Raw genomic sequence first — 26250 nt, 5'->3', positions numbered from 1 at the left:
CTAACTACAGGCAAGACTCAGGCTCAGTAGAAGAGTTAGGGAGAAACGCACTGCTTACACATTCTCCCATTGATTGATAAAACATACCATGACTGGGGTTACAAAGATACCAGTCATTTACCAAAGTTACCAGAATCTTCAGTGATTTTGGTAATTAACAGAATCTATGGGAATCTATTGTTCGGTAATTTATACTTGCAAATAGCCTAATTAATGAACAAAGGATCGAATCAACAATGGCATTATTTTCAATTCCTTCTGTAACTCGTCCAACTATTGAATTTTTTTTCACAGTTTGACGCCAAAAAAATATCATATAAAGGCTATTTAATGCTGCAACTCTCATATTAAACCCCAACAGGTATTAATTAAGTTGATGGTTTGTATTTAGGATAATGTTTTACAGCTTTGTCCTATTTTTTTATTTGAAAATCATCTTAAAATATTTAATGTGATATTTCTTGTGATATTCTGAAGTACCTAGATATCTTGTGATAGATTACCTAGAATCCATGAAAGATACCAACATTCTGGTAGTTTACTGGTAAACCTCGAAAGTTTCCAGTAACATGCCCTGCCTTTGTAACCCTAACCATGACCCAACATTCCTTTTTTTAAACTTAAGTTCAGGATATAATTGATACCAGTGTGTGGTTTCAGGGTTATGGGTCATCTTACCACATAGAACGCACCCTGCAGCCTTCCGGCAAGGAGAGTCATGCTAATCATCCCATCAATCATTTACGATGGGGGAGTTACTGACTTGGAGGGGAAGACTATATATCTAAGCTATTTTCTGCTACACGTTAGGGTTTGGAAGGGAAAGTCTCTTCTCCATGCTATCTCCTAGTTCACACATTAACCGTCTGCCAATCACCTCTGAGGAAGTGCAGCTTCCAGAACTACTACTTGGAGCCTAATGACATACTGTACTTCCTCATCTCCATGCATGGCCTTGGTTAAGCTCATAGTATCACGTGAGATAAAGGTCTTGCTTCAAATTTAAAATATCCTCTATCCCCCACATTAGAAGTCAAAGGAATCGGTCCATATTTCCAGCTCATTTCGTGTTGAGCTAAAACACTTGGGCCTCTGCAGTCTCGTCATAAACCTGTTATAATCTCTTTTCAGAGAGTTATCTATTATTTATTTTCCAGCAACACGATAGTCACGTAATTGCTATGCAGCCATAGTAGCATACAGAGAACCAGGCCTGTATACATTTAGGGAGTTTAGTTTTTTGGGGGGCGGAGATGAGACACCCAGATTGGTTCATGTCTGGGTCTTCTGGTAGGGGATAAAGCCAATCGGCCCCTTGTTGCCCTTTCCAACAGAGGCATACGTGAGGAGCATACACTAAGATGGATAAACCTGGAAAAAGGGGAACATCACCGGATTCTAAGAGGCCAGTCATAGAAAATGTGAGCAACACAGAGGAAGAAGGAACACTTTAAAAAAAGGCTAAGCTTATAGATTTAGAGTCAGACGCTGTATGGTAGTTTGAAGAGCAGTGTGTTTGTGTATGTATGTATGTATATGTGAGAGAGAGAGAGTATGCACACTTGTATGTCTGCGTCTCCGACTTGGCTTGCACATGAGTATAAGTGTAGTGCACATGGTTACGTGCAGATGAGCATATCATGTGTGATATATCACAAACACTTGCTGAAAGCTTCAGCACCATGTACGCAGCCAATTGAGATATCACATGTGATGGCAGCCTATCAGAATCCCCAACTTCTTTTTCAGGCTGCCATCATGGCGTATAACCTTGAACAAAGCGTTGAGGTTGGTAGGCGGACGAGGAAGAACAGGTTGGGATAACCATCTGTCCCACATCAACATGCTCAACCCAGCACCTGGTTTCATTTGTATTGGCAGGGCCTTAAAACCAACAACTATTATCTAATAGAGATTTCATAGCCTTTGTTCGTTTCATTTTATCAGTTCAATCGACTGATATGGACATATTGTTATGCAGATGAATGAGGACCCAAAAGCGACGTAATAGTAACAGAGTCTTTATTCCAGTATAAAACAAATAATGATACTCCTGGATATAAATCAATGGAAATCCAAAACAGGAAACTGAAATCCTCTCGTCAATAGAGAGGAACGACTGGAGACGCGACCACAGACTGCAGGTCGCTTCAGGAAGGCACAGGCCGTAGCTGACATAGACACCTGCTCACACGCAGCATCTGAAGAAGGTAAAAGAACACGACAGGGCGGAACAAGACACAGGAACTGCAAACATCAAACAAGAATCCGACAAGGACAGGAGCGGAAAACAGAGGGAGAAATAGGGACTCTAATCAGAGGGCAAAATAGGGGACAGGTGTGAAAGAGTAAATGAGGTCGTAGGGAGAATGAGAAACAGCTGGGAGCATGAACGGAACGATAGAGAGAGAGAAAGAGAAAGAACCTAATAAGACCAGCAGAGGGAAGCACAGGGACAAGACATGATCAAAGACAAAACATGACAGTACCCCCCCACTCACCGAGCGCCTCCTGGCGCACTCGAGGAGGAACCCTGGCGGCAACGAAGGAAATCATCGATCAACGAACGGTCCAGCACGTCCCGAGATGGAACCCAACTCCTCTCCTCAGGACCGTAACCCTCCCAATCCACTAAGTACTGGTGACCACGTCCCCGAGAACGCATGTCCATGATCTTCCGTACCTTGTAAATAGGAGCGCCCTCGACAAGGACGGGGGGGGGGGAGGGAAGACGAACGGGGGCGCGAAGAAAAGGCTTGACACAGGAGACATGGAAGACAGGGTGGACGCGACGAAGATGTTGCGGAAGAAGCAGTCGCACAGCGACAGGATTGACGACCTGAGAGACACGGAACGGACCAATGAACCGCGGAGTCAACTTGCGAGAAGCTGTCGTAAGGGGAAGGTTACGAGTGGAAAGCCACACTCTCTGACCGCGACAATACCTAGGACTCTTAATCCTACGCTTATTGGCGGCTCTCACAGTCTGCGCCCTGTAACGGCAAAGTGCAGACCTGACCCTCCTCCAGGTGCGCTCACAACGTTGGACAAAAGCCTGAGCGGAGGGAACGCTGGACTCGGCGAGCTGGGACGAAAACAGAGGAGGCTGGTAGCCAAGACTACTCTGAAACGGGGACAGCCCGGTAGCAGACGAAGGAAGCGAGTTGTGAGCGTACTCAGCCCAGGGGAGCTGTTCTGCCCAAGACGCAGGGTTTCGAAACGAAAGGCTGCGTAAAATGCGACCAATCGACTGATTGGCCCTTTCTGCTTGACCGTTAGACTGGGGATGAAACCCGGAAGAGAGACTGACGGAAGCACCAATCAAACGACAGAACTCCCTCCAAAACTGTGACGTGAATTGCGGACCTCTGTCTGAAACGGCGTCTAACGGGAGGCCATGAATTCTGAACACATTCTCAATGATGATTTGTGCCGTCTCCTTAGCGGAAGGAAGCTTAGCGAGGGGAATGAAATGTGCCGCCTTAGAGAACCTATCGATAACCGTAAGAATCACAGTCTTCCCCGCAGACGAAGGCAGACCGGTAATAAAGTCTAAGGCGATGTGAGACCATGGTCGAGAAGGAATGGGAAGCGGTCTGAGACGACCGGCAGGAGGAGAGTTACCTGACTTAGTCTGCGCGCAGTCCGAACAAGCAGCCACGAAACGACGCGTGTCCCGCTCCTGAGTAGGCCACCAAAACCGCTGGCGAATAGAAGCAAGCGTACCCCGAACGCCGGGGTGGCCAGCTAACTTGGCAGAGTGAGCCCACTGAAGAACAGCCAGACGAGTAGAGACAGGAACGAACAGAAGGTTACTAGGACAAGCGCGCGGCGACGCAGTGTGAGTGAGTGCTTGCTTTACCTGTCTCTCAATTCCCCAGACAGTCAACCCGACAACACGCCCTTCAGGGAGAATCCCCTCGGGGTCGGTAGAAGCCACAGAAGAACTAAAGAGACGGGATAAGGCATCAGGCTTGGTGTTCTTATTTCCCGGACGATAGGAAATCACGAACTCGAAACGAGCGAAAAACAACGCCCAACGAGCTTGACGTGCATTAAGTCGTTTGGCCGAACGGATGTACTCAAGGTTCTTATGGTCAGTCCAAACGACAAAAGGAACGGTCGCCCCCTCCAACCACTGTCGCCATTCGCCTATGGCTAAGCGGATGGCGAGCAGTTCGCGGTTACCCACATCATAGTTGCGTTCCGATGGCGACAGGCGATGAGAAAAGTAAGCGCAAGGATGGACCTTATCGTCAGACTGGAAGCGCTGAGACAGAATGGCTCCCACGCCCACCTCTGAAGCGTCAACCTCGACAATGAATTGTTTAGTGACGTCAGGAGTAACAAGGATAGGAGCGGATGTAAAACGCTTCTTGAGGAGATCAAAAGCTCCCTGGGCGGAACCGGACCACTTAAAGCAAGTCTTGACAGAAGTCAGAGCGGTGAGAGGGGCAGCCACTTGACCGAAATTACGAATGAAACGCCGATAGAAATTAGCGAAACCGAGAAAACGCTGCAACTCGACACGTGACTTAGGGACGGGCCAATCGCTGACAGCCTGGACCTTAGCGGGATCCATCTGAATGCCTTCAGCGGAAATAACAGAACCGAGAAAAGTGACAGAGGAGACATGAAAGGCGCACTTCTCAGCCTTCACGTAGAGACAATTCTCTAAAAGGCGCTGGAGTACACGTCGAACGTGCTGAACATGAATCTCGAGTGACGGTGAAAAAATCAGGATATCGTCAAGGTAAACGAAGACAAAAATGTTCAGCATGTCTCTCAGTACATCATTAACTAATGCCTGAAAGACAGCTGGAGCATTAGCGAGACCGAACGGCAGAACCCGGTATTCAAAATGCCCTAACGGAGTGTTAAACGCCGTTTTCCACTCGTCCCCCTCTCTGATGCGTACGAGATGGTAAGCGTTACGAAGGTCCAACTTAGTAAAGCACCTGGCTCCCTGCAAAATCTCGAAGGCTGACGACATAAGGGGAAGCGGATAACGATTCTTAACCGTTATGTCATTCAGCCCTCGATAATCCACGCAGGGGCGCAGAGTACCGTCCTTCTTCTTAACAAAGAAAAATCCCGCTCCGGCGGGAGAGGAAGAAGGCACCACGGTACCGGCGTCGAGAGAAACAGACAGATAATCCTCGAGAGCCTTACGTTCGGGAGCCGACAGAGAGTATAGTCTACCCCGAGGGGGAGTGGTCCCCGGAAGGAGATCAATACAACAATCATACGACCGGTGAGGAGGAAGGGAGCTGGCTCTGGACCGACTGAAGACCGTGCGCAGATCATGATATTCCTCCGGCACTCCTGTCAAATCACCAGGTTCCTCCTGAGTAGAGGGGACAGAAGACACAGGAGGGATAGCAGACATTAAACACTTCACATGACAAGAAACGTTCCAGGATAGAATAGAATTACTAGACCAATTAATAGAAGGATTATGACATACTAGCCAGGGATGACCCAAAACAACAGGTGTAAAAGGTGAACGAAAAATCAAAAAGGAAATGGTCTCACTGTGGTTACCAGATACTGTGAGGGTTAAAGGTAGTGTCTCACATCTGATACTGGGGAGAGGACTACCATCTAAGGCGAACATGGGCGTGAGCTTCCCTAACTGTCTGAGAGGAATGTCATGTTTCCGAGCCCATGCTTCGTCCATAAAACAACCCTCAGCCCCTGAGTCTATCAAGGCACTGCAGGAAGCAGCCGAACCGGTCCAGCGTAGATGGACCGACAAGGTAGTACAGGATCTTGATGGAGAGACCTGAGTAGTAGCGCTCACCAGTAGCCCTCCGCTTACTGATGAGCTCTGGCTTTTACTGGACATGACATGACAAAATGTCCAGCAGAACCGCAATAGAGGCAAAGGCGGTTGGTGATTCTCCGTTCCCTCTCCTTAGTCGAGATGCGAATACCTCCCAGCTGCATGGGCTCAGTCTCTGAGCCGGTGGGAGGAGATGGTTGAGATGCGGAGAGGGGAAGCACCGTTAACGCGAGCTCTCTTCCACGAGCTCGATGACGAAGATCTATCCGTCGTTCTATGCGGATGGCGAGTGCAATCAAAGAGTCCACGCTGGAAGGAACCTCCCGGGAGAGAATCTCATCCTTAACCTCAGCGTGAAGTCCCTCCAGAAAACGAGCGAGCAACGCCGGCTCGTTCCAGTCACTGGAGGCAGCAAGAGTGCGAAACTCTATAGAGTAATCCGTTATGGATCGATCACCTTGACATAGGGAAGCCAGGGCCCTGGAAGCCTCCTTCCCAAAAACTGAACGATCAAAAACCCGTATCATCTCCTCTTTAAAGTTCTGATAATCGTTAGAACACTCAGCCCTTGCCTCCCAGATAGCTGTGCCCCACTCCCGAGCCCGACCAGTAAGGAGTGATATGACGTAAGCGATCCGAGCTCTCTCTCTTGAGTACGTGTTGGGCTGGAGAGAGAACACAATATCACACTGGGTGAGAAAGGAGCGACACTCAGTGGGCTGCCCAGAGTAACATGGTGGGTTATTAACCCTAGGTTCCGGAGACTCGGAAGACCAGGAAGTAGCTGGTGGCACGAGACGAAGACTCTGAAACTGTCCAGAGAGATCGGAGACCTGAGCGGCCAGGGTCTCAACGGCATGACGAGCAGCAAACAATTCCTGCTCGTGTCTGCCGAGCATAGCTCCCTGGAACTCGACGGCAGTGTTGAGAGAATCCGTAGTCGCTGGGTCCATTCTTGGTCGGATTCTTCTGTTATGCAGATGAATGAGGACCCAAAAGCGACGTAATAGTAACAGAGTCTTTATTCCAGTATAAAACAAATAATGATACTCCTGGATATAAATCAATGGAAATCCAAAACAGGAAACTGAAATCCTCTCGTCAATAGAGAGGAACGACTGGAGACGCGACCACAGACTGCAGGTCGCTTCAGGAAGGCACAGGCCGTAGCTGACATAGACACCTGCTCACACGCAGCATCTGAAGAAGGTAAAAGAACACGACAGGGCGGAACAAGACACAGGAACTGCAAACATCAAACAAGAATCCGACAAGGACAGGAGCGGAAAACAGAGGGAGAAATAGGGACTCTAATCAGAGGGCAAAATAGGGGACAGGTGTGAAAGAGTAAATGAGGTCGTAGGGAGAATGAGAAACAGCTGGGAGCATGAACGGAACGATAGAGAGAGAGAAAGAGAAAGAACCTAATAAGACCAGCAGAGGGAAGCACAGGGACAAGACATGATCAAAGACAAAACATGACACATATGGTCCCTTTTACTTTTAAATAGATTTTTGTGTTTTGACTCAATCTTCGAGAGTCGATTTATACAAGGCGTGTTTTTCATCAACATCTTACACAACAGTTCATGTTACAGTTATTGGCATCTGATAACAGAAAAAAATGTGTTATGTTGCCATTCTTTGTTGAAATATGCTATCAAAAGGCAGGCAACATCATTCTCTTTCTTGGATCTCTATTCGAGATCTCCATGCGAGAGCCAATCTTACATACTATGTGAACCTGATGAGTCATCCTTTAAGCTTTGAAGCCCATGCCAGTTTGGAGGTTAGTTCCAATGAAACATAACACCGAGGAGCGTAAATGTAAAGAGTCGTTAACAAAAGAACAAGGTAGGCCGGCTAGTTCCCTCAGCCAAAACCGAGGGAACTATTTAACCTTAATCTATCCATCTCCGTACAGGTGCTATGCTGCACCATCATGCACGGTGAGACAGCCACGTTGATGGTATAACCCATTGCTCAGGAGAAGCTGTGTACCGCAATGTAATGCTCTTCGGTTTGATTCTATTTTGATTCCTCACAAGGCAATGCTGTGAACATGTCATTGTGGCCTCTTTGCAGGGGGCCTTCAAGTACAACACCAAAAGGAAATTACCTGTCACGTTCGAAAATAGGGTGTTGGCAACAGCGTCTTTTCAAAACCATAATTCGGGGAATTCACTTATGCCAGGCTCGGTTTCGCGCCACGCATCCTAATTTGCCAAGCCTTTGTTGAGAAGAATCCCTATGGTTTAGTGTTTTTATTTGTTTCAACTAAATATAGTCCTTATAAGGACTGTCTGAGAGACATCGCAGGTACACTTCAAGTGGGCAAATGTTCGCATAACAAACGATCCCACTGGGCCGAGACGTCCACTCAACGTCTATTCCACGTCGGCTCAGTGTCGTTTTCATTGAAATGACGTGGAAACAACGATGATTCAACCAGCGTGTGCCCAGTGGGACGGCTTTGTCGCAACCAGAAAAATGTCAGCTCAGAGGGCCAACAAAGGCCCCAAATACACAGGTGATGCATGTTGCATGTATACTAATAATCACTCCGGTATGAACGGAACCAAGTCCGTCAAGTGAGTGGATTGGCGAGCTCCTTAGTCGTCACAAAGTATTAAAACCGCCAATGGTTTACATGTCTTCCTTCCTTCCCCTGACACGAGTCTACTCACACGCAAGTGAGATTACTAATATAGTTCAGTTGATAATCATGATATCACAGTGACAAAATATCGGCTCCCTCAATCTCTATCTCTTCACTTCTTCCTTTCTTTCTTTCTTTCACCGTCTCCCCCTACAGTGCTCTTCCACCCGTCCCTAATAGAACCTCAAGCAGAGGTGATTTAAAAAGTAGAGCATGAAAGGAGTGTGCATGTGCGACGGTGTCATTCTATTGTGGTGGGGCCTTTATTCACCGGGGGCCCCACCACAGAGAGGGACTGAGAGGAGCTCGGAGGAGTCGGCGCGTCCAATAGTCCTGTAAAGTAGAGGCGTTAAGGGGAATTGAGGAGGAGTGACTACTGCCAATGTCCAGCTGGGTCCAATTGATTCCTGGTGACGTCCCGCATGGAGACACCATCAATGCCGTCGATGGGCACCGCCCGGGTGACTGCGCCAGCAAATATAAAGCGGGCCCTAAGGACCTCACAGCCGGTCCCGTGTGCTTCAAGCTTCATCCGTCTGATATAAACTGTCAATCACTTCCCTACATCAGAGGAATGGTGGGGGCCGTGTCCCAATACTGTCAAACGCCTTCCTTTAATAGTCTCATTTTATTTTTGGCCATTGACATGTGAAAGGAGGGTATTAATCAAATGGCCACCGGATTATTTACATTGACACCCCCCCCAACAGTGTTTTACACTGCTGCTACTCACGGTTTATTATTTATGCAGTCACTTCACCCCTACCTACATGTACAAGTTACCTTAACTAACCTGTACCCCCGCACATTGACTCGGTACCGGTAACCCCTGTATTTAGCCACGCTATTTTTATTTGACACTTTTTACTTTAGTCTACTTGGTAAATATTTTCTTAACTCTTCTTGAACTGCTCTGTTGGTTAAGGGCTTGTAAGTAAGCGTTTCACGGTAAAGTCTACACTTGTTGTATTTGGCGCATGGGACAAATAATGTTTGATTTGATTTACACTGTATCAAATACATCTGTCAAGTAATTTTAGATCGGCGGTCTGGAAGGAAAGGACTATCAGGGCCCTAATCGGGCCAAAATGAACATTTGCTAGAAACATTTGGATGGAACCTGTTTTTATAAATGTTATTGTTGTACAGAAATGCCTAAAATGATCAAGAACACATTTTGAGTAGGAGCTGGACCAGACCATAGAGAACATAGAAGCTCATTTGCAATGGGCCAAATCAGCAGAAGGGTACCGACAGACATTTCAATAGCCCTAATGCGTAGCGAGCTGGCAGGACAGACCGTTCGTTCGGTCGACCCAGTTCCTGTGGGCATTATACTGATTCGCTCTTAGTAATCTTTGGGCTGCAGCGTGTCGCGTACTGGGACCTGGCAGTGGCTGTTACGCCATTCCTCTGCACAGCTTTCGAAAATTGTCTAGAAATTACAGCTTCAGGGTGTTGTCGTTCACTTGAGCTCTTCGTCTCCGAAACGTATCCTTTATGCACATTCTTCTCCTCTTCCAAATCAATATGGAAGACAAGAGGCAGAGTTTAAGCAAGCGTTGCTGCCCAAGAGTCGAGCAAAACCTCCGATTCGTCCAAAACAAAGAAAGATGTTTGTTATGATGAGCTGTTTGAGAAATGTACTGTACTTGCTTTGTTTGTGTGGGTGTGTGTTTGTATTAGTGTATTGAATGTCTTTGAGTGTACTATCTGCTCATACCCTTCAGTGGGTGTGTAGACAAGTGCAAGATACATAATATGCTATGTTTACATAACTTTGTGTGTGCATATGTGTATGTGTGCGAGCGTGCATGTGTTTGTGTGTCTGCAAGCATCTGTGTATGCTCACTGCTTTCCCAGACCAAGTAAATAAAATCAGACAACTAGTCAATGAGGAACAGGGAGCAATGTTTAAGTACTTAGTCCTAGATAAATTCACCTATAGTAACATCTCTCCTGTCCCAGTCAGTTAATTGGCTGCCGTGTTCATTAGTTTAGGCTCCCCACAATATCTGCTGAGAGAGAGCGTTTATCAGAGCACAGACACATCAGTCTATAGACTGTGTACCTGCTCTAAAACCAGCCACAATCCAAACTGTGTCTCTCTGTGTACAATGTTTTTCTACATGTTCGGCATTCAAAATCATCCCTCCAACTCCCCGTGGTAACAGACACCGCTTGGGGAATACGTTTCCCCTGAAACAAAGATTGAAAACACCAAAGAAAGTGAAGTTCCCTCTTTCTCACTGTGGCTGTGCTTTTTCCACAGTGGGACAGAACCGCCTATGTTCAGTCACTAAGATTTGCCTCCAGAATCTCGACGTGGATACCCTAAATGAGATCCCAAATCAATATGCTCCCTTAGTGACAGCTGCCATTGATCAGAGCAGAGACACTAAACAAGCCGCCTGCATACAGGCCTGGGCCAGGCCCTGTAAGACGACGTGAGGAGCCCTGGGCCAGGCCCTGTTAGACGACGTGAGGAGCCCTGGGCCAGGCCCTGTAAGATGACGTGAGACTTGAATGAAAACCAACACTTTTGATGACCAAAATAATTAACGAATTACCGATCGGTCCATCAGCATCTATCAGAGCGCTACAAACTCAGAATAATTGATATAAATTGATGTTGGACCTGGCATATGCAATGAGGGAAGCATCAAAACTAAAAATAAATCTAAATAAACCTTGGAACAAGGACGAAGGAGCGAAATAATAAATAAGGAGAGAAGAGAGGAAACATGTCTTCTCAAAGCAAATTAAACATTTTACCTTTTTATCTCTTGCAAATAACGATTAGTAAGTACCAACCTAATTATTAACACATTATAATTACATACATGTATACAACATGAAATGTTTCTGGTGTTCTTATGATTGCTCCTGTTTAGCTGATAGACATCTTGTAATTGTACATCCGTGAGTCAAAATGCAATTTCATCATAAAACCTTGAGTAACTCATTAACACATTTGAATGTTTTTTAACTCATTCTAACCCAGAGACTCAAGCTATTTCCCCATCGCCCCTGTTCAGATCCCTATCCCTTCTCACCTGTAGATGAGCGTGTCATCCAGGGAACTGTTGTACTGGACCTGGTACATCCTGATCCCAGGGACGTGGTTTTGATATGGCCATTTGATCAGCACGGAGCTAGCTGTCAGCTCCGCCATCAGCACCCTTCCCTCCTGGTTCCTCCGTGTGTCGTTGCCCGTGGTTGAGGTGGACTTGGCCGAGGTGAGGATGTCTGAAGGACCAGGGTCGGGCTCCCGTAGCCGGTTGGTGCTGTTGGCCAGGTGGGGGAGGAGGTTGACCACCAGCTCCACCTGGCCCGTGGACTCCCCCGCCGCGTTGGAGGCAATGCAGGTGAAGGTTCCAGAGTCCTTCATGGAGGTGATGTTGATGTCCAGGCTGCCATTGCTGAAGGTGACAGTCCTTGATGTGTTGGAGATCAGACGGCCCTCAGGGGAAATCCAGTGAATCTCTGGGTCCGGGTCTCCGTTGGCCTTGCACTTCAGACTGGTTGGCTGGCCCTCCATGGTGAAGGTCTTGGCAGACTTCCTGGTCATGACCGGAGGGTCACAGATGAACTCCTCCTCAGGGATGGTCCAGAAGTACTTGGCTGTGAGGTCTGGAGGAGAGGCGCAAGTCTCCAGGTCATCTTCTCTGGTCAGCCTCCTCAGCCACAGCAGCTCACAGTTACAGTGGAGCGGGTTCCCACCAAAACTCATCACCAATGACGACTGAGGAGATCCTTTGGCTTTAGCGTAGACGGGGATGCGCAGAAAAAGTGGATCCGGTGGGATCTTCTTCAGCTTGTTGGAAGTCATGTCTAGACGCGCCAGCTTGTGCAGGTTGGTGAAGATCCCTTGGGGCACATGGTCTATAAGGTTATGGTCCATGTTAAGGGTGTTGACGTTGGTTAGACGACCTATCGTCTCCCAGGGGATGTCCACCAGGTTGTTGTAGGACAGGTCCAGGTCTTCCAGGGTTCCTGTGAAGTCGTCAAAGGCGTGGGGAGAGATTTCGTGCAGCTGGTTGTTGGCCAAGATCAGGTGCCTAAGGTTGGTGAGCCCCCGAAAGTGGTCATCCCTGATCACACTCAGCCGGTTGCTGTCCAGGTGCAGCGCTCGCAGCCGCTTGAGGTCCTCGAAGGTGTAAGGCATGATCTGGCTTATGGTGTTGCGGGACAACGTCAGATGGATCAAACTAGTCATGTTGGCAAAGTCCCGCCTCCTTATGGCTGTGATAAAGTTCTCAGTGAGACGCAGCTCCACGGTGCGCCGGTCGATGACGGTGGGCACGAAGAGTAGGCCCGTCTTCGCACAGAGGATGGCCAGCGAGGGGGACAGGTTCTGGCACATGCAGCGCTTGGGGCACAGCTGCCCCCTGGTGGAGACGGCCAGCACCAACAGGGAGAAGATGAGCCGGTCCATCCTCCCTCGGGCGTTCTGGGGAAACTGCAAGGCAAAGAAGAGAGGCACTGGTCAGGACATGTGAGGATGTGGTACTCCAATCGGGGAATTTACTAGGTGAATCAAGATGTATATCTACGTTTAGCTATCACAGTGGTCAAACTGAGATGAAATATCTCTATCAGCCATGATCGGAATGCAAAACAGCAGTGTTCGTCCTGCATTCAGATGATCAAAGCCAGTAAACGTATGTGAATACATTTCAATGAGTGGGCAATACCCTGAATGAAATGTTTAGCACACACTGAAGCATAAGGCAAAGGTGACGTTTCAAGCGAGACAATTTTATTAACGGCTTGTTTCTTATTTCCGGGAATCATACACATGGTATGCTAATATGTCCAATGAAGAGATAAGGACAAAGAATAGGTGTGTGTAATTATAGCTTAGCAAATCATTTAACTCAACATGCAATCCCTGGACAAAGTTAGTTGGCTGCCATATCACAGTTTAAGGATTTACCACAGCGGGTCTACCTTCTGTGGATTTTCTAAAAGCCCGTTTTTTTCTTTACATAGCTCCCTCCATCTCCAACATGAGTGAAAACACGAATATATCTGTATAGGAGACGCCAACTGGGAATGCATATACAGTTGTAGCAAAAGCACGCAGTCATCCACCCACACACTTACGAACTCATTCTTACGAATACACGCGCAAATACACAAACAGCAATGCACATCAACAACACACAGCATGAGCACATGCGTAACCCACACACACTCTGAAAAAAAAGATTGGTAGTCCTATTACACGTGGGAAAGGTCTTCCTGAAATGAGGTAGCAAGACAGATTTGAAGTGCTGTGAACTGCCGATGGCCGAGATGTTCTTATTTCTCTCGTCGTATGATGCATATCCATAAAATGGCACTTTAATGTATTTATCGTGGTAATTCCTTGTTCATGGCAAAGTACCCTAAACACACACACACACTCTATCTGTATTTAAGACGGCATTTCTGCGGTTGCAGTTCTCAGCTTTACAACTCAATGCACCAGGACATGCATGGGATTTGTCATCGGCCATTAAAAAAGGCCTTATGTTCTTTGTGAATTTAATAAAACCATTGAATGGAATTGGAATGGAGATGTATGATGCTATTGAATAGCTTCTCGCGTGTGGCCATCCGCCATACAGCATCAACAGAAACATAGCAGCTGCCCATATGCATCTCATTTCACCGACCCATTTCACAGCTGCACCTTGGATTACAGGGCTAATGCTATTGTCACGTTCCTGACCTGTTTTCTCTTGTTTTGTATGTCTTTATTGGTCAGGGCGTGAGTGTTGGGTGGGCAGTCTATGTTTTCTATTTCTATGTTGGGTTTTGTGTTCGGCCTGGTATGATTCTCAATTAGAGACAGGTGTGTATCGTTTGTCTCTGATTGAGAGTCATACTAAGGCAGCCAGGGTTTCACTGGTGTTTTGTGGGTGTTTGTTTCCTGTGTTAGCGTTTGGGCCACACAGGACTGTTGCAGGTTAGTCACGTTTGTTGTTTTGTTTATTTGTAGTGTTTGTTGGTTTGCCATTAAAATCATGAATACCTCCTACTCCGCATCTTGGTCCGATCCATGCTCCTCCTCGTCTGAGGAGGAGAACGACATTGACAGCCGTTACAGAAACACCCACCAAACCAGGACCAAGCGGATTGGAGAAGGAAGGCAGGAACAAAAGCAATGGAGAGAAGAGGAATGGACATGGGAGCAAATACTCAACGGAGAAGGACCCTGGGCTAAGGTGGGAGAGAATCGCCGCTCTCGGGAGGAGAAGGAGGCAGCCACAGCCCAGGAGCGCTGGTATGAGGAGGCAGCACATAAGAGAGGCTGGAAGCCCGAGAGGCTCACCCAAAAATTTCTTGGGGGGGGGGGGCTAAAGGGGAGTGTGGCGAAGCCGGGTTGGTTACCTGAGCCAACTCCCCGGGCTTACCGTGGAGTGAGAGGGCGTCGTACTGGTCAGACACCGTGTTATGCGGTAAAGCGCACGGTGTCCCCAGTACGCATGCTTAGCCCAGTGCGGGCTATTCCACCTTGCCGCACTGGGAGGGCTAGGTTGGGCATCGAGCCGGATGTCATGAAGCCGGCCCAACGTATCTGGCCTCCAGTACGTCTCCTCGGGCCGGCGTACATGGCACCAGCCTTACAGGTGGTGTCCCCGGTTCGCCTGCATAGCCCAGTGCGGGCTATTCCACCTCGCCGCACTGGCAGGGCTACGGGGACCATTCAACCTGGTAAGGTTGGAGAGGCTCGGTGCTCAAGAGCGCGTGTCCTCCTTCACGGTCCGGTATATCCGGCGCCACCTTCCCGCCCCAGCCCAGTACCACCAGTGCCTACACCACGCACCAGGCTTCCAGTGCATCTCCAGAGCCCTGTTCCTCCTCCCCGCACTCGCCATGAGGTGCGTGCCCTCAGCCCGGTACCTCCAGTTCCGGCACCACGCATCAGGCCTATTGTGCGTCTCAGCCGGCCAGAGTCTGCCGTCTGCCCAGCGGTGCCTGAACTGCCCGTCTGCCCAGCGGTGCCTGAACTGCCCGGCTGCCCAACGCCGTCTGAGCCATCTGTCTGCCCAGCGCCGTCTGAGCCATCCGTCTGCCCAACGCCGTCTGAGCCATCCGTCTGCCCAACGCCGTCTGAGCCATCCGTCTGCCCAACGCCGTCTGAGCCATCCGTCTGCCCAGCGCCGTCTGAGCCATCCGTCTGCCCAACGCCGTCTGAGCCATCTGTCTGCCCAACGCCGTATGAGCCATCTGTCTGCCCAACGCCGTCTGAGCCATCTGTCTGCCCAACGCCGTCTGAGCCATCTGTCTGCCCAATGCCGTCTGAGCCATCCGTCTGCCCAGCGCCGTCTGAGCCATCCGTCTGCCAAGCGCCGTCTGAGCCATCCGTCTGCCACGAGCCGTTAGAGCCGCCCGTCTGTCCCGAGCCGTTAGAGCCGTCCGTCAGTCAGGAGCCGCTAGAGCCGTCCGTCAGTCAGGAGCCGCTAGAGCCGTCCGTCAGTCAGGAGCTGCCAGAGCCGCCAGCCAGTCAGGAGCTGCCAGAGACGCCAGCCAGTCAGGAGCTGCCAGAGACGCCAGCCAGTCAGGAGCTGCCAGAGACGCCAGCCAGTCAGGAGCTGCCAGAGACGCCAGCCAGTCAGGAGCTGCCAGAGACGCCAGCCAGTCAGGAGCTGCCAGAGACGCCAGCCAGTCAGGAGCTGCCCTACGGTCATGAGCTGCCCTACAGTCATGAGCTGCCCTACAGTCATGAGCTGCCCTCCAGTCATGAGCTGCCCTCCAGTCATGAGCTGCCCTCCAGTCATGAGCTGCCCTCCAGTCATGAGCTGCCACTCAGTCATGAGCTGCCACTCAGTCATGAGCTGCCACTCAGTCCGGAGCTGCCCCTTATCCCGGAGCTGCTGCCCCTTATCCCGGAGCTGCTGCCCCTTATCCCGGAGCTGCTGCCCCTTATCCCGGTGCTGCTGCCCCTTATCCCGGTGCTGGCCCTTATCCCGATGCTGCCCCTTCATTTAGGTGGGTTGAGTTGGAGGGTGGTCATTGGGAGGGGGATACGGAAGCGGGGAGTGACTATGGTGGGGTGGGGACCTCGCCCAGAGCCTGAGCCACCACCGTGGTCAGATGCCCACCCAGACCCTCCCCTAGACTTTGTGCTGGTGCGCCCGGAGTTCGCACCTTAAGGGGGGGGTTATGTCACGTTCCTGACCTGTTTTCTCTTGTTTTGTATGTCTTTATTGGTCAGGGCGTGAGTGTTGGGTGGGCAGTCTATGTTTTCTATTTCTATGTTGGGTTTTGTGTTCGGCCTGGTATGATTCTCAATTAGAGACAGGTGTGTATCGTTTGTCTCTGATTGAGAGTCATACTAAGGCAGCCAGGGTTTCACTGGTGTTTTGTGGGTGTTTGTTTCCTGTGTTAGCGTTTGGGCCACACAGGACTGTTGCAGGTTAGTCACGTTTGTTGTTTTGTTTATTTGTAGTGTTTGTTGGTTTGCCATTAAAATCATGAATACCTCCTACTCCGCATCTTGGTCCGATCCATGCTCCTCCTCGTCTGAGGAGGAGAACGACATTGACAGCCGTTACAGCTATGGTGAATACCAAACAAATGTAAAGAGATGAAACCACGTTGAAACTCTTAATCTTTTTATTTTTATTTTACATACATTCAATTTTATAGGACGCATTTGATCTTGTGAATAGAGGTGCAGTAGACACTGATGCAGTTACTCTCAAGGTCAAATCACCTTGTGAGACATTTGAGTTTCCATACATACCGTAATAGCCTACACAGCGTAAGTGGATCAAATAGGATGGCTGCTCTGGAAAACGTTTACCTCCTGGTTCTCCATAATTAAAAAGGAATTAACTGTACTGCCAGCCAACACAAAAGCCAACTTAGCTTCCGTCAAGCGCTTATCCTGTAGCAATCCCGTCCTTTTAACGACACGTCAACAGCTATTAGCAACGGTAAATTGCGGGTTTTGCCGGGAAGGAACAAAGAAATGCAGTGAATACAAATAAAGACTAACAGTAAACACAGATGTGTTGCTCCGTTGTTGAAACAATGGCGGGTCAGGTTGCTTTCAACTTGATAAGGGGAGATGCGGGTAAACGGCAAAACAACATGGCCGCTGTTAAATTTCCCTCTGTTAATCATCTCTCTCTCAGGCTAAGCTGTTGTAAGACAACACCATCATCTAAAGGGCAACAATCTGCTCTGAGAATGAGGGCCTGATTTCCAACTCCTCTCATATCATATGTACCAAAGCCACAGCCCCGTCAGCCGTAGCGGGGAAACATCATTATGTGGGCAGAAATCTCCCAAGGTACAGGGCTTAAAATGCCAAGCAGCTAACCGTCAGCTCTCTGGTGAATCTAGGTGGGGAGACTGGAGACAGTTGACACCCCAGAGCTTATTTACGGGATGAGCCTCCACTCTGCTCTGCTCCGACAGAATTCTCTGACCCCTGTGCCTCCCCACAATGGAGATGGATTAGGTTGTCGGGCTGCGGAGTGGAACGGTCTGCAGGGCCCAGTCGATGAGAACTGCTGCCCCGCCCTCTTGGGATCGGGCTGAGGGAGAAGAGAATAGGAGCAAGACCCAGAGCGGTTCACTACGCATGGAGTAAACACAGCTAGGGCGACACTTGACGGCTGCCGTTTCCTCCACTCCGAGACAAACAGTGATTCAAGGAATCGCGCTTCTGCTTACTGTCAGTGTGTTTTAATGCGGAAGAGTTGTACAGGAGCACTAATGTATTCTGGTCTTGCTGGTACAAGACAGGCTACAAGCGTGTGCAAATGCTAAGTCATTAAAACGTGAGCATCGTTCGTTTTTTAATCATGTAAAACGACCAAGTTTCTACAGTATACATTGAAACATGAGGCAAGACGAAAAGAGCCTGGTAGAACGCGATGTCAGTAGTACACCAATGACCTCACATAGAGGACGACCACGGGAACATATGTAAAGGGAGAGTATTTCTCCTTCTCAGAAGGGCCTACCACATAAACTGACCGAGAAGATGTGGCGCGCGCAGATGTTTGTGGTCTCAGCTTGCCCATCTGCCTTTAGAGCAAGAACTTCACTGCCAGGACAATCGTATCGGTGCGCGATATCTAATCACGTCGCATGAAATGCTCGTTCATCGTACCAATGCTGCACCACATCCTGTGCATCTGGCGGACATGTTTTGACAGATATACAGATTGTTTTCTGTGGTACGTAAAAGAGCTACAAATATCACAGTGGTGTTTTTTTCCCCCCGACTTGATGGTATGACGCCGATATTCAAACAGAAGAGTTCCACAAATATTTTTCGGGATAAGTAGACGATTCTGGTTCGTGCGTTTGTTTGTTCAGAACGCTGCTCTGGTCTGGAGCTTATCCATTAGCCCACGGACCAAAGGCCTATCTCTCTCACATCCCATTACACACCACCACCACTCTCCTCCTCAGATGAAGGGATGGACTGGAAAGAGAGAAAACAAAGTGCTTCAGCAAGATGCTGGGCCGCGCATCTCTGCTATTGGTCAGGGTGACCCTCAGAGTGTGCTCCGAGGTGTTCGGTCTCATAGCAACCGCAGATGAACAGGCAGACTAGGGGTCTAGGAGAGGGAGATTGGGTTTCAAAAACCCGTAAATTGTATATTTGGAGCCTTGTGTTGTTTGTGCTTGGGTCTGTGTAGGATTGAGAAGGACTGCGGCGGTGCTCAGAAGGAGGGAGACCGCAAGAGAATCAATCATTTGACACACTGTCTCAGCCACTGAGTCATTTCAAGAGACACACAAACACTGAGGGGGCAACATAGCAGTATATCCTATATAGTACATTTACAGTATGCTAGTAGTTACCCACAGAGTTCCAGTCATTGCGCTAACGCTAGTTAGCATTGGCTCGCAAAACTACCTCCAGCTTCCTTCATACTGGATACAGACATAAAAATGGCACCCAATGAGTTCATCTGACTCTGGAGAAGTAAATGAAGGGCCTCATTGCTAAAATCCCGAAGTATCCTTTAAAATCATTAACTCCGCTGCGTGACATCAACTACGCAGTATTAATGGGGAAACGGTGCAAAAAATTCCTCACCATCTGTGCTTGTCAAATAAAATGGGTAACGCACCCGCTGCACATTACAGTAACTGGGGTTTGTTTGATGCTAGATACTGAGAAGAATTTCCTAGAGGGTATTTTGGAGCCATATTCAATGTGTTCCAGCGGTTAAGTTACAGTACAACATTATGTGATTATTGCAAGGAAAATAACCTCAGGGTTTAGTATAACCTACTGTACCATAAACCCAGTAAGCATTCAAAAAACCTGCTTTGACTAGAGCCTTAGAGATCAACTATTTTGCTGCGAAACCCTACAATCAGCATTATACCTCGACGGACCCCTCGACACACATCTCCACACTGGCCGTGACAAGCTACTGAGATCTAAGCCGCACAGGGAATAGCATGTAATGGGGATACTACCGCTAATACATAACACTGCGATTGAATGATTCTCCCGCAATAGCTCTGCAGCATACTACAACCGTGACGCATGCCACAACACTAATCTAACATAACTGATCATCATTTATGGGCGCGTACATTTCCTGCAGAGTCATGGCAAGCCTTAAATGAACGTGAAATCAAAGCACCAAGAAAATACTCTGTCGGCTGTGGACTTTACGTGGTGACACTGGCAAGCCAGGTTCCCTTTGAAAGCCCCTTTTAGCTGAAAGAGGCTAGGCGGGGGCCCTACTTGGTAGTCAGCAGTGCTAACTGAGCTCCATTCAGGATCACTGCATGCAGCTGTTCCTCTAGGGCTCCTCTATTTGAAGAGATAAGACAAACTGTTTAAAGATATACACTGCTTATAGTGTAAGAAGTGGGACCATCATGCTCTTTATTTCATTTGAATATTCAGTTTCTTTACCTCCTCTTGGCATCGTACTTTGCGGTCTTCACCTCGGTCTCAATTTGCCAGCATCAGGTACATAGTTGACAAATTAGAGGAAAATAGTGGAATTGTAGAATGTGAAGTATATAGAATATTGTTTTTGTTTTACATTGAATCAGACATGGTTATATTTGCATATCACAATCATACCGATTTTGCATAACTGGCATACTTTTCAGACTGCTGAATAGGTTCATATTTAAATCCGTGTGCCGTTTCATCTGTTACACTACTGCCGCTATTACTTTGGATGAACGGTAGTGAGACATATTCAATGGTTTTGAATTGTCAGATCGTTCCTCAAATCTCACAGTTCCGTCATAGACAAGTCTGTGAAGTCTTTATCGGACTGTCACAGCACTGCATTACTGTGTGGTTCACCCAGATAAAATAACGTAGCTTCCATAAAGTAACGTTTTTTTTTCAAATAACACTGAATAAGGTGGTATATGATGCTATGCTATCCCCAAAATATGGTCATTTAACAGACTTTTATCCAAAGCTGTCAACAGTAAGACATATGCAATATACAGTATGTGGCCCATGTGGGAATGAAACACACAACCCCGCTGTTGCCTGACCCATGCTCTAAACCATCGAAGGTATTAGAACTACCATACACGGAAATCAAGCAAACTTCACAACGGGGTATTTTATCCATATGTGATGCTGGGATAAAAAAAAGTAGCATTTCTGTCAGTTTGCCTACTTCTTATTCCTCCATCATGTGAAGAAGAGCCAGTCCTTCAGCCTCAGAGCATTATAAAATCAACTCGAGTATGCTTCATCAACCTTTCCTATGTAAAACTAGCTGAAATCAAGTATTCCATGGCCATACTGTAATACTGTTTGCCTAGTATTACTAAAACTACAAAATGCATAGATGAATATATGAATTCTCCCCTGTCCCGCAGTCGAAAATGTCCTTCGGTTTTTGCCTATGTTTCATCTGATTATAGTTGTGCTGCAAGGGTGCCCAAGGGAAAAGGAACTCTGCAGTCTGTGATGGGACCCAGTACAGTTTGATTGAGTCTGATTTCAGAGCCACTCTCTTCTGTCACATCTCCCTGGGAAAAAGGGTTTGAATAATCTCTAGCAGCCTCAGCAGACTTGCTCCATTTCACAGCAACTCCCAGTGAATTACCCCGGCAGAAGACACACTCCCTCCCTGGATATATCTGCCTCGACTCATCCCCGTCTCCCACTGCCCCCACCGAACCCATCTATACCTGTCCCTCATCTACATCCCTTCATATCTCTCTCCTCCTCTTTCACCTTTGCCTCAGCTCCCATATCCATCCATCGTAATCTCCAACACATGGAAAAGAATCATGAGAATGAAATAATCGTATATGGCAGAAGAAGATTATTTGTACAACAATCTAATAAGAATCTGGTAAGATTTTGTACGTGTGGCCTTATATGTCAGTGGTGTATTTGTATATGCGTTGACTTATATGTCAGTGGTGTATTTGTATATGCGTTGACTTATATGCCTTCTATGTCATACACAATTGAATAAATTAAATGATGCCAACAAAGATATGGTATGACATATTTAAGACAAAATACCGTATGTGATTTATATGAGTCATCTATACATTTTATGAAAAGTATCTTCTGAGAATGTAACCTCTACAAAATAAAGGATTTCCTTAATAGGTTTCACAGTTTTTTTTAAAGTAAAAAAAAAATTACTTTAACAAAAATATTATATTTGTATATACGAGTTTCCATGGTGAAGGTTGGGCAGCACTTCCTAATGGACTGTTGATTTATCTACAGCTATGCCTTTTGGTCTCCCATCCAGGGTTTTAATCAAGCCCATCCCTGCTTAGGTTTGATATTTGTGCTGCTATCAAAGTCATTCCTCCTCATCTCCTCACTCCTTCTCTTCCTCCTCTCCTCTCCTCTCCTCCACTTCTCCCTCTTCTTCTGATCATCCTCCTGTCCTCCTCCTCCTCCTATCCTGCTATCCTACCCTCTCTGATCTGCTCTTCATCTCCTACCCTACCAACTATCCATCAACCAATCCAACATTCTACCAATCCACCTATGCACCCACCCATGTATCCATCCACCCTAAACCCACCCAGCCATCCAACTAGCCACCCCTCTGTAATGTCAATATCAAAGTCAATATTCAAGATGGCTCCAGAGTGTACAAATCCTTCCAAGGGAATTCTTCTCTGTTTTTCTCCATCAACTCAAAGATGCAGAAATACCAATTTATGCACATTTAACACAACCACCTACCCCAAAATGACCTGTTGGCATTTCTACCTCAGTGTTTTCCTTAAATAAAAAACCTTAACAACATGCAAATAGAAAAAGGGCACTTTAAGGTCCGTTACGTGTTTCTACAGAAATGTCAAGGTCTCAGAATAGCTGAGAAATACTGCAAGACCTATCCAGGCAAATTACAAAATGACTCACTCAGACTGCATGCTGTGTTATCTTCAAGCATTATGCCCGTTTCTCTTTTTTTGTTACAGCTAGTTCAGTGATCAATTCACCGCTAAATGTAGGGTGCACATCAATGTTACTGGCTTTTAAAGCAACATCGAAAGTGCCTGAATAAATTAAGACAGCATGGGCTGGCACACAAGAAAACCCTGGGTGGACATAAGCACAGCTACAGTATTATTTTTCAACTTCACAAGTAGTAGTTGAGTTTGTGCTAATGGACAAGCAGATTTTAATTATGTACAGTGTTGCGGTAGTTTCTACCCCGTTAAGGGACCTGTCACTTTGTGTTAAGGTACAGTTGACTTGTGACCCCAGGCCAGACAGGGGCAGCTGCCTCGGGGGACAGGCTACAGCAGGTCCCTGTATTTGATAAAGGCTGTGACACTGACCTTTGACCTTAAACCTCCACACACTAAGGGCAGCTCTCCCAGAGGGACGTTGTAACAGGTGCTGCCATGGCAACCGGTTGTGAAAAGTTAAACAGGGCCCTTAAACCTCAGCTAAGACGAATAGGAATGGGAAATGCTTCCTTTACATTCTATCAATTCAGTTCTTGGAAATGAGATCACACAAACCCAACTGGTGGTTTAGGATTTGGATTTGGACTCATCAAAATCACCATTATTGATGGGCCAGATGGCCAGCAGATTGGAAATTGTGAGGGAGCTGTCTCTCGTCTTGGATATGTCAACATTCCCCCTTCATGCCTCTGAAATCAAGACCAAGTCCAAGACAGCTGTCCACCATCAAGCCACTGCTGCCTCATTACAATATGCAATGGAAAGTCTGTCCATTATGCACACTGCGTAACATTCCAGGATTGGCAGGGCTGTTCAATACGAGATGTATCGAGGCACACCGTACTGATATACATACCTCTATCTGGTGTGGTCTGGCAGGGTCGTGATCCTCATGAAGACTGTGGGCTGTGTTGGCCTAGCAGAGGAGGGCAGACATGGGCAACTATGTGGTCAGGGTGCCGGTGAGCGGGCGGTAAGGTTGACTACCTAAGCAGCATCTGGGTGTCGGTACTGGGCACTAAAGGAAACAAATGGGTCCCTTGTGGAGGATGTCCATTGACCTGTGGGTGAGAGAGAGAGAGAGAGAGAGAGACACAACATGATATACACTGACTGTACAAAACATTAAGAACACCTTCCCAATATTGAGTTGCAATTCGTCAGGGCATGGCAGCGCTCCACGGGGGTGCTGGCCCATGTTGACTCCATAGTCCCACAGTCCCACAGTTGTGTCAAGTTGGCTGGATGTCCTTTGGGTGGTGGACCATTCTTGATACACAAGGGAAACTGTTGAGCGTGAAAAACCCAGCAGCGTTGCAGTTCTTGACACAAACCGGTGCGCCTGGCACCTACTACCATGTCCCGTTCAAAGGCACTTCAATGTTTTGTCTTGCCCATTCACTCTCTGAATGGCACACATACACAATCCATGTCTCAATTGTCTCAAAGTATAAAAATTCTTCTTTAACCTGTCTCCTCCCCTTCATCTACACTGATTTGAAGTGGATTTAACAAGTGACATCAATAAGGTATCATAGTTTTCACATGGATTTAACATGTATATTATTTGAGCAATGCTTGTCATGATGCTTGTCATACATTTCTCGATACTGAAGAATGTTTATATTTTTAACAAAGTTCCACACTCATATTATGTAATATGTCCTGCTGGTGAACGTACTAATGTATTTAATTTACATACCTCTGAGGCTTAAATGGGGAACAAAAGCTCATAGCCATGACAGCTGAGACAGCAGGTGTAATGTTTTGTACACTCAGTGTACATGCTTGATATGTTTTAAGAAAAAAATGTGGTATGCACTAACATAGGGTAGGTTGTAGAACAATCTACCAACAATGAAATCAAAATCAGAGAACAGTTATGTGGTACGACGAAACACATTCCACAATTGATTCTACTCTATTCCAGACTGGATTCGATCCAAGATGTATTCTATCAACTTATATATGCGCTGCTCAACTTAACTATAATATTCTATCTTTATTCTATTCTATTTACAGCAACAATAAAAAATAAAAATAAATTAATCTGAGAGTACAAGACAGATCTATTCCCCTCTAAAACTGTCCCTTCACGGCTGACCTCTCAGAGGGAGAGCCGAGTTAAACTCAGCAGCGACTCCAAATCAGCCCAACTCGCCGCCTCACACTCCTGCTTCGAACTGTTTGCACATGCTGTTGGAAATATGCCCCAGAGTAGAAAAACTGTGCATAATAACACACGGATGCACTGTCAAGTCCTTACTAACAAAGGGATGGGAAAACAACAAAGTGGCTCTCACACACAACCCAAACAAAGAGACTGATGGTTATCTCTGGGGTTATGCACATTGTTGACCTGCTTTCAAACCAGACGGGAAATAATTGTGTTTTTATTTCATTTGTGGTATTTACCTACAAATATATTCCCGTCTTCTACTCCTTCGCTCTTTCCCACCTTCCATCTATCTGTCTTCTCTCCTCTCTCAGCAATACGAACGTAATTAGACAACCACTCATTAGCGTCTGCATAACAAAAACCCCATATGCTCCCATTGGTTTCATGATCTAACGAGAGGCTTGGTGGTTGCCACGAAAAAGCATTGCCGTCATTTACAGAAATACATTCAAATTAGGAGAGGAAGGGAGAAGACACTACATATGGTATTATTGATAATGATTCACCAGTATAGCCATGTGTAAAGGGGTAGCTCACCCTGATCTACCATTTCCTGTATTTTTGATCCTCCATGTACTGAGCTGAAAGTTGGAGTTGAAAACAGCTCAATGAGTCACCTGAACTGAAATACCCAGGCTGGCCCTTTGTCTGTGGCGTGTGCGCTCTGTACCCACGTGCTCTGTATGTTTGAACAGACCTGGCCCAACTCTGGGACACGTTACACACAGGAATCTGTGACCGTTCACCTGACCCAGATGAGCACACCGTCATGTCTTGCCTAGTTAAATAACAGGTTAAATAAATACAACAACAAAACAATATGGGGGAGCTGAGTGATCAGATGTAACCGTCAGCTCAACAGCCCTGTCAACCAGCAGAAAAACAACGCCGGCGGGTTACTTTGATCAGACGTGGTTTCCAAACCACGACACAAACATCAGACAGGAAACACTGGCATCTGCTGTATGTGGATGAGGAGCGTGTGTGGACCGTGCCGGGTAAACGCGCATGTTGTGTCTGCGAGACAGTCTGAAATATCCACTTAGGCACAAGAACCCTGAATAAATAGAGAATGCATTAAGATGGGTTAAAAAAAAAGTGTGTGTTGGTGTGTGAAAACTGATGTGTGAGTGCATGACTGGGTATGTGTACAAAGTACATACGTGTGCGCATCTCCCAATCCATCTCACTGACCATGGTTAATCAATCTGTCCATAG

At 47.2% G+C, this 26250-nt stretch overlaps 1 protein-coding gene across 4 annotated transcripts in view; it reads right to left on the bottom strand.

The window, feature by feature from the left end:
* LOC139549124 (leucine-rich repeat and fibronectin type III domain-containing protein 1-like protein) overlaps positions 1–26250 on the bottom strand; it is a 122444-nt gene that overhangs the window by 37808 nt on the left and 58386 nt on the right. For all 4 annotated transcript variants that reach the window (XM_071359270.1, XM_071359269.1, XM_071359268.1 and 1 more), the window contains exons 2-3: positions 23710–23914; positions 11501–12906 (exon numbers count right to left, since the gene is read on the bottom strand). In XM_071359270.1, coding sequence (XP_071215371.1) covers positions 11501–12882 — 1382 coding nt within the window. In that variant the 5' untranslated portion in view covers positions 12883–12906; positions 23710–23914. The remainder of the gene's footprint in view (positions 1–11500; positions 12907–23709; positions 23915–26250) is intronic.

The sequence above is a fragment of the Salvelinus alpinus genome, chromosome 22 (genome assembly GCF_045679555.1).
Source record: "Salvelinus alpinus chromosome 22, SLU_Salpinus.1, whole genome shotgun sequence".
In the NCBI taxonomy this organism is placed as follows: domain Eukaryota; kingdom Metazoa; phylum Chordata; class Actinopteri; order Salmoniformes; family Salmonidae; genus Salvelinus; species Salvelinus alpinus.
Note: the sequence above shows the minus strand (reverse complement) of the source record. Positions and strands in the feature narration are given on the sequence as shown.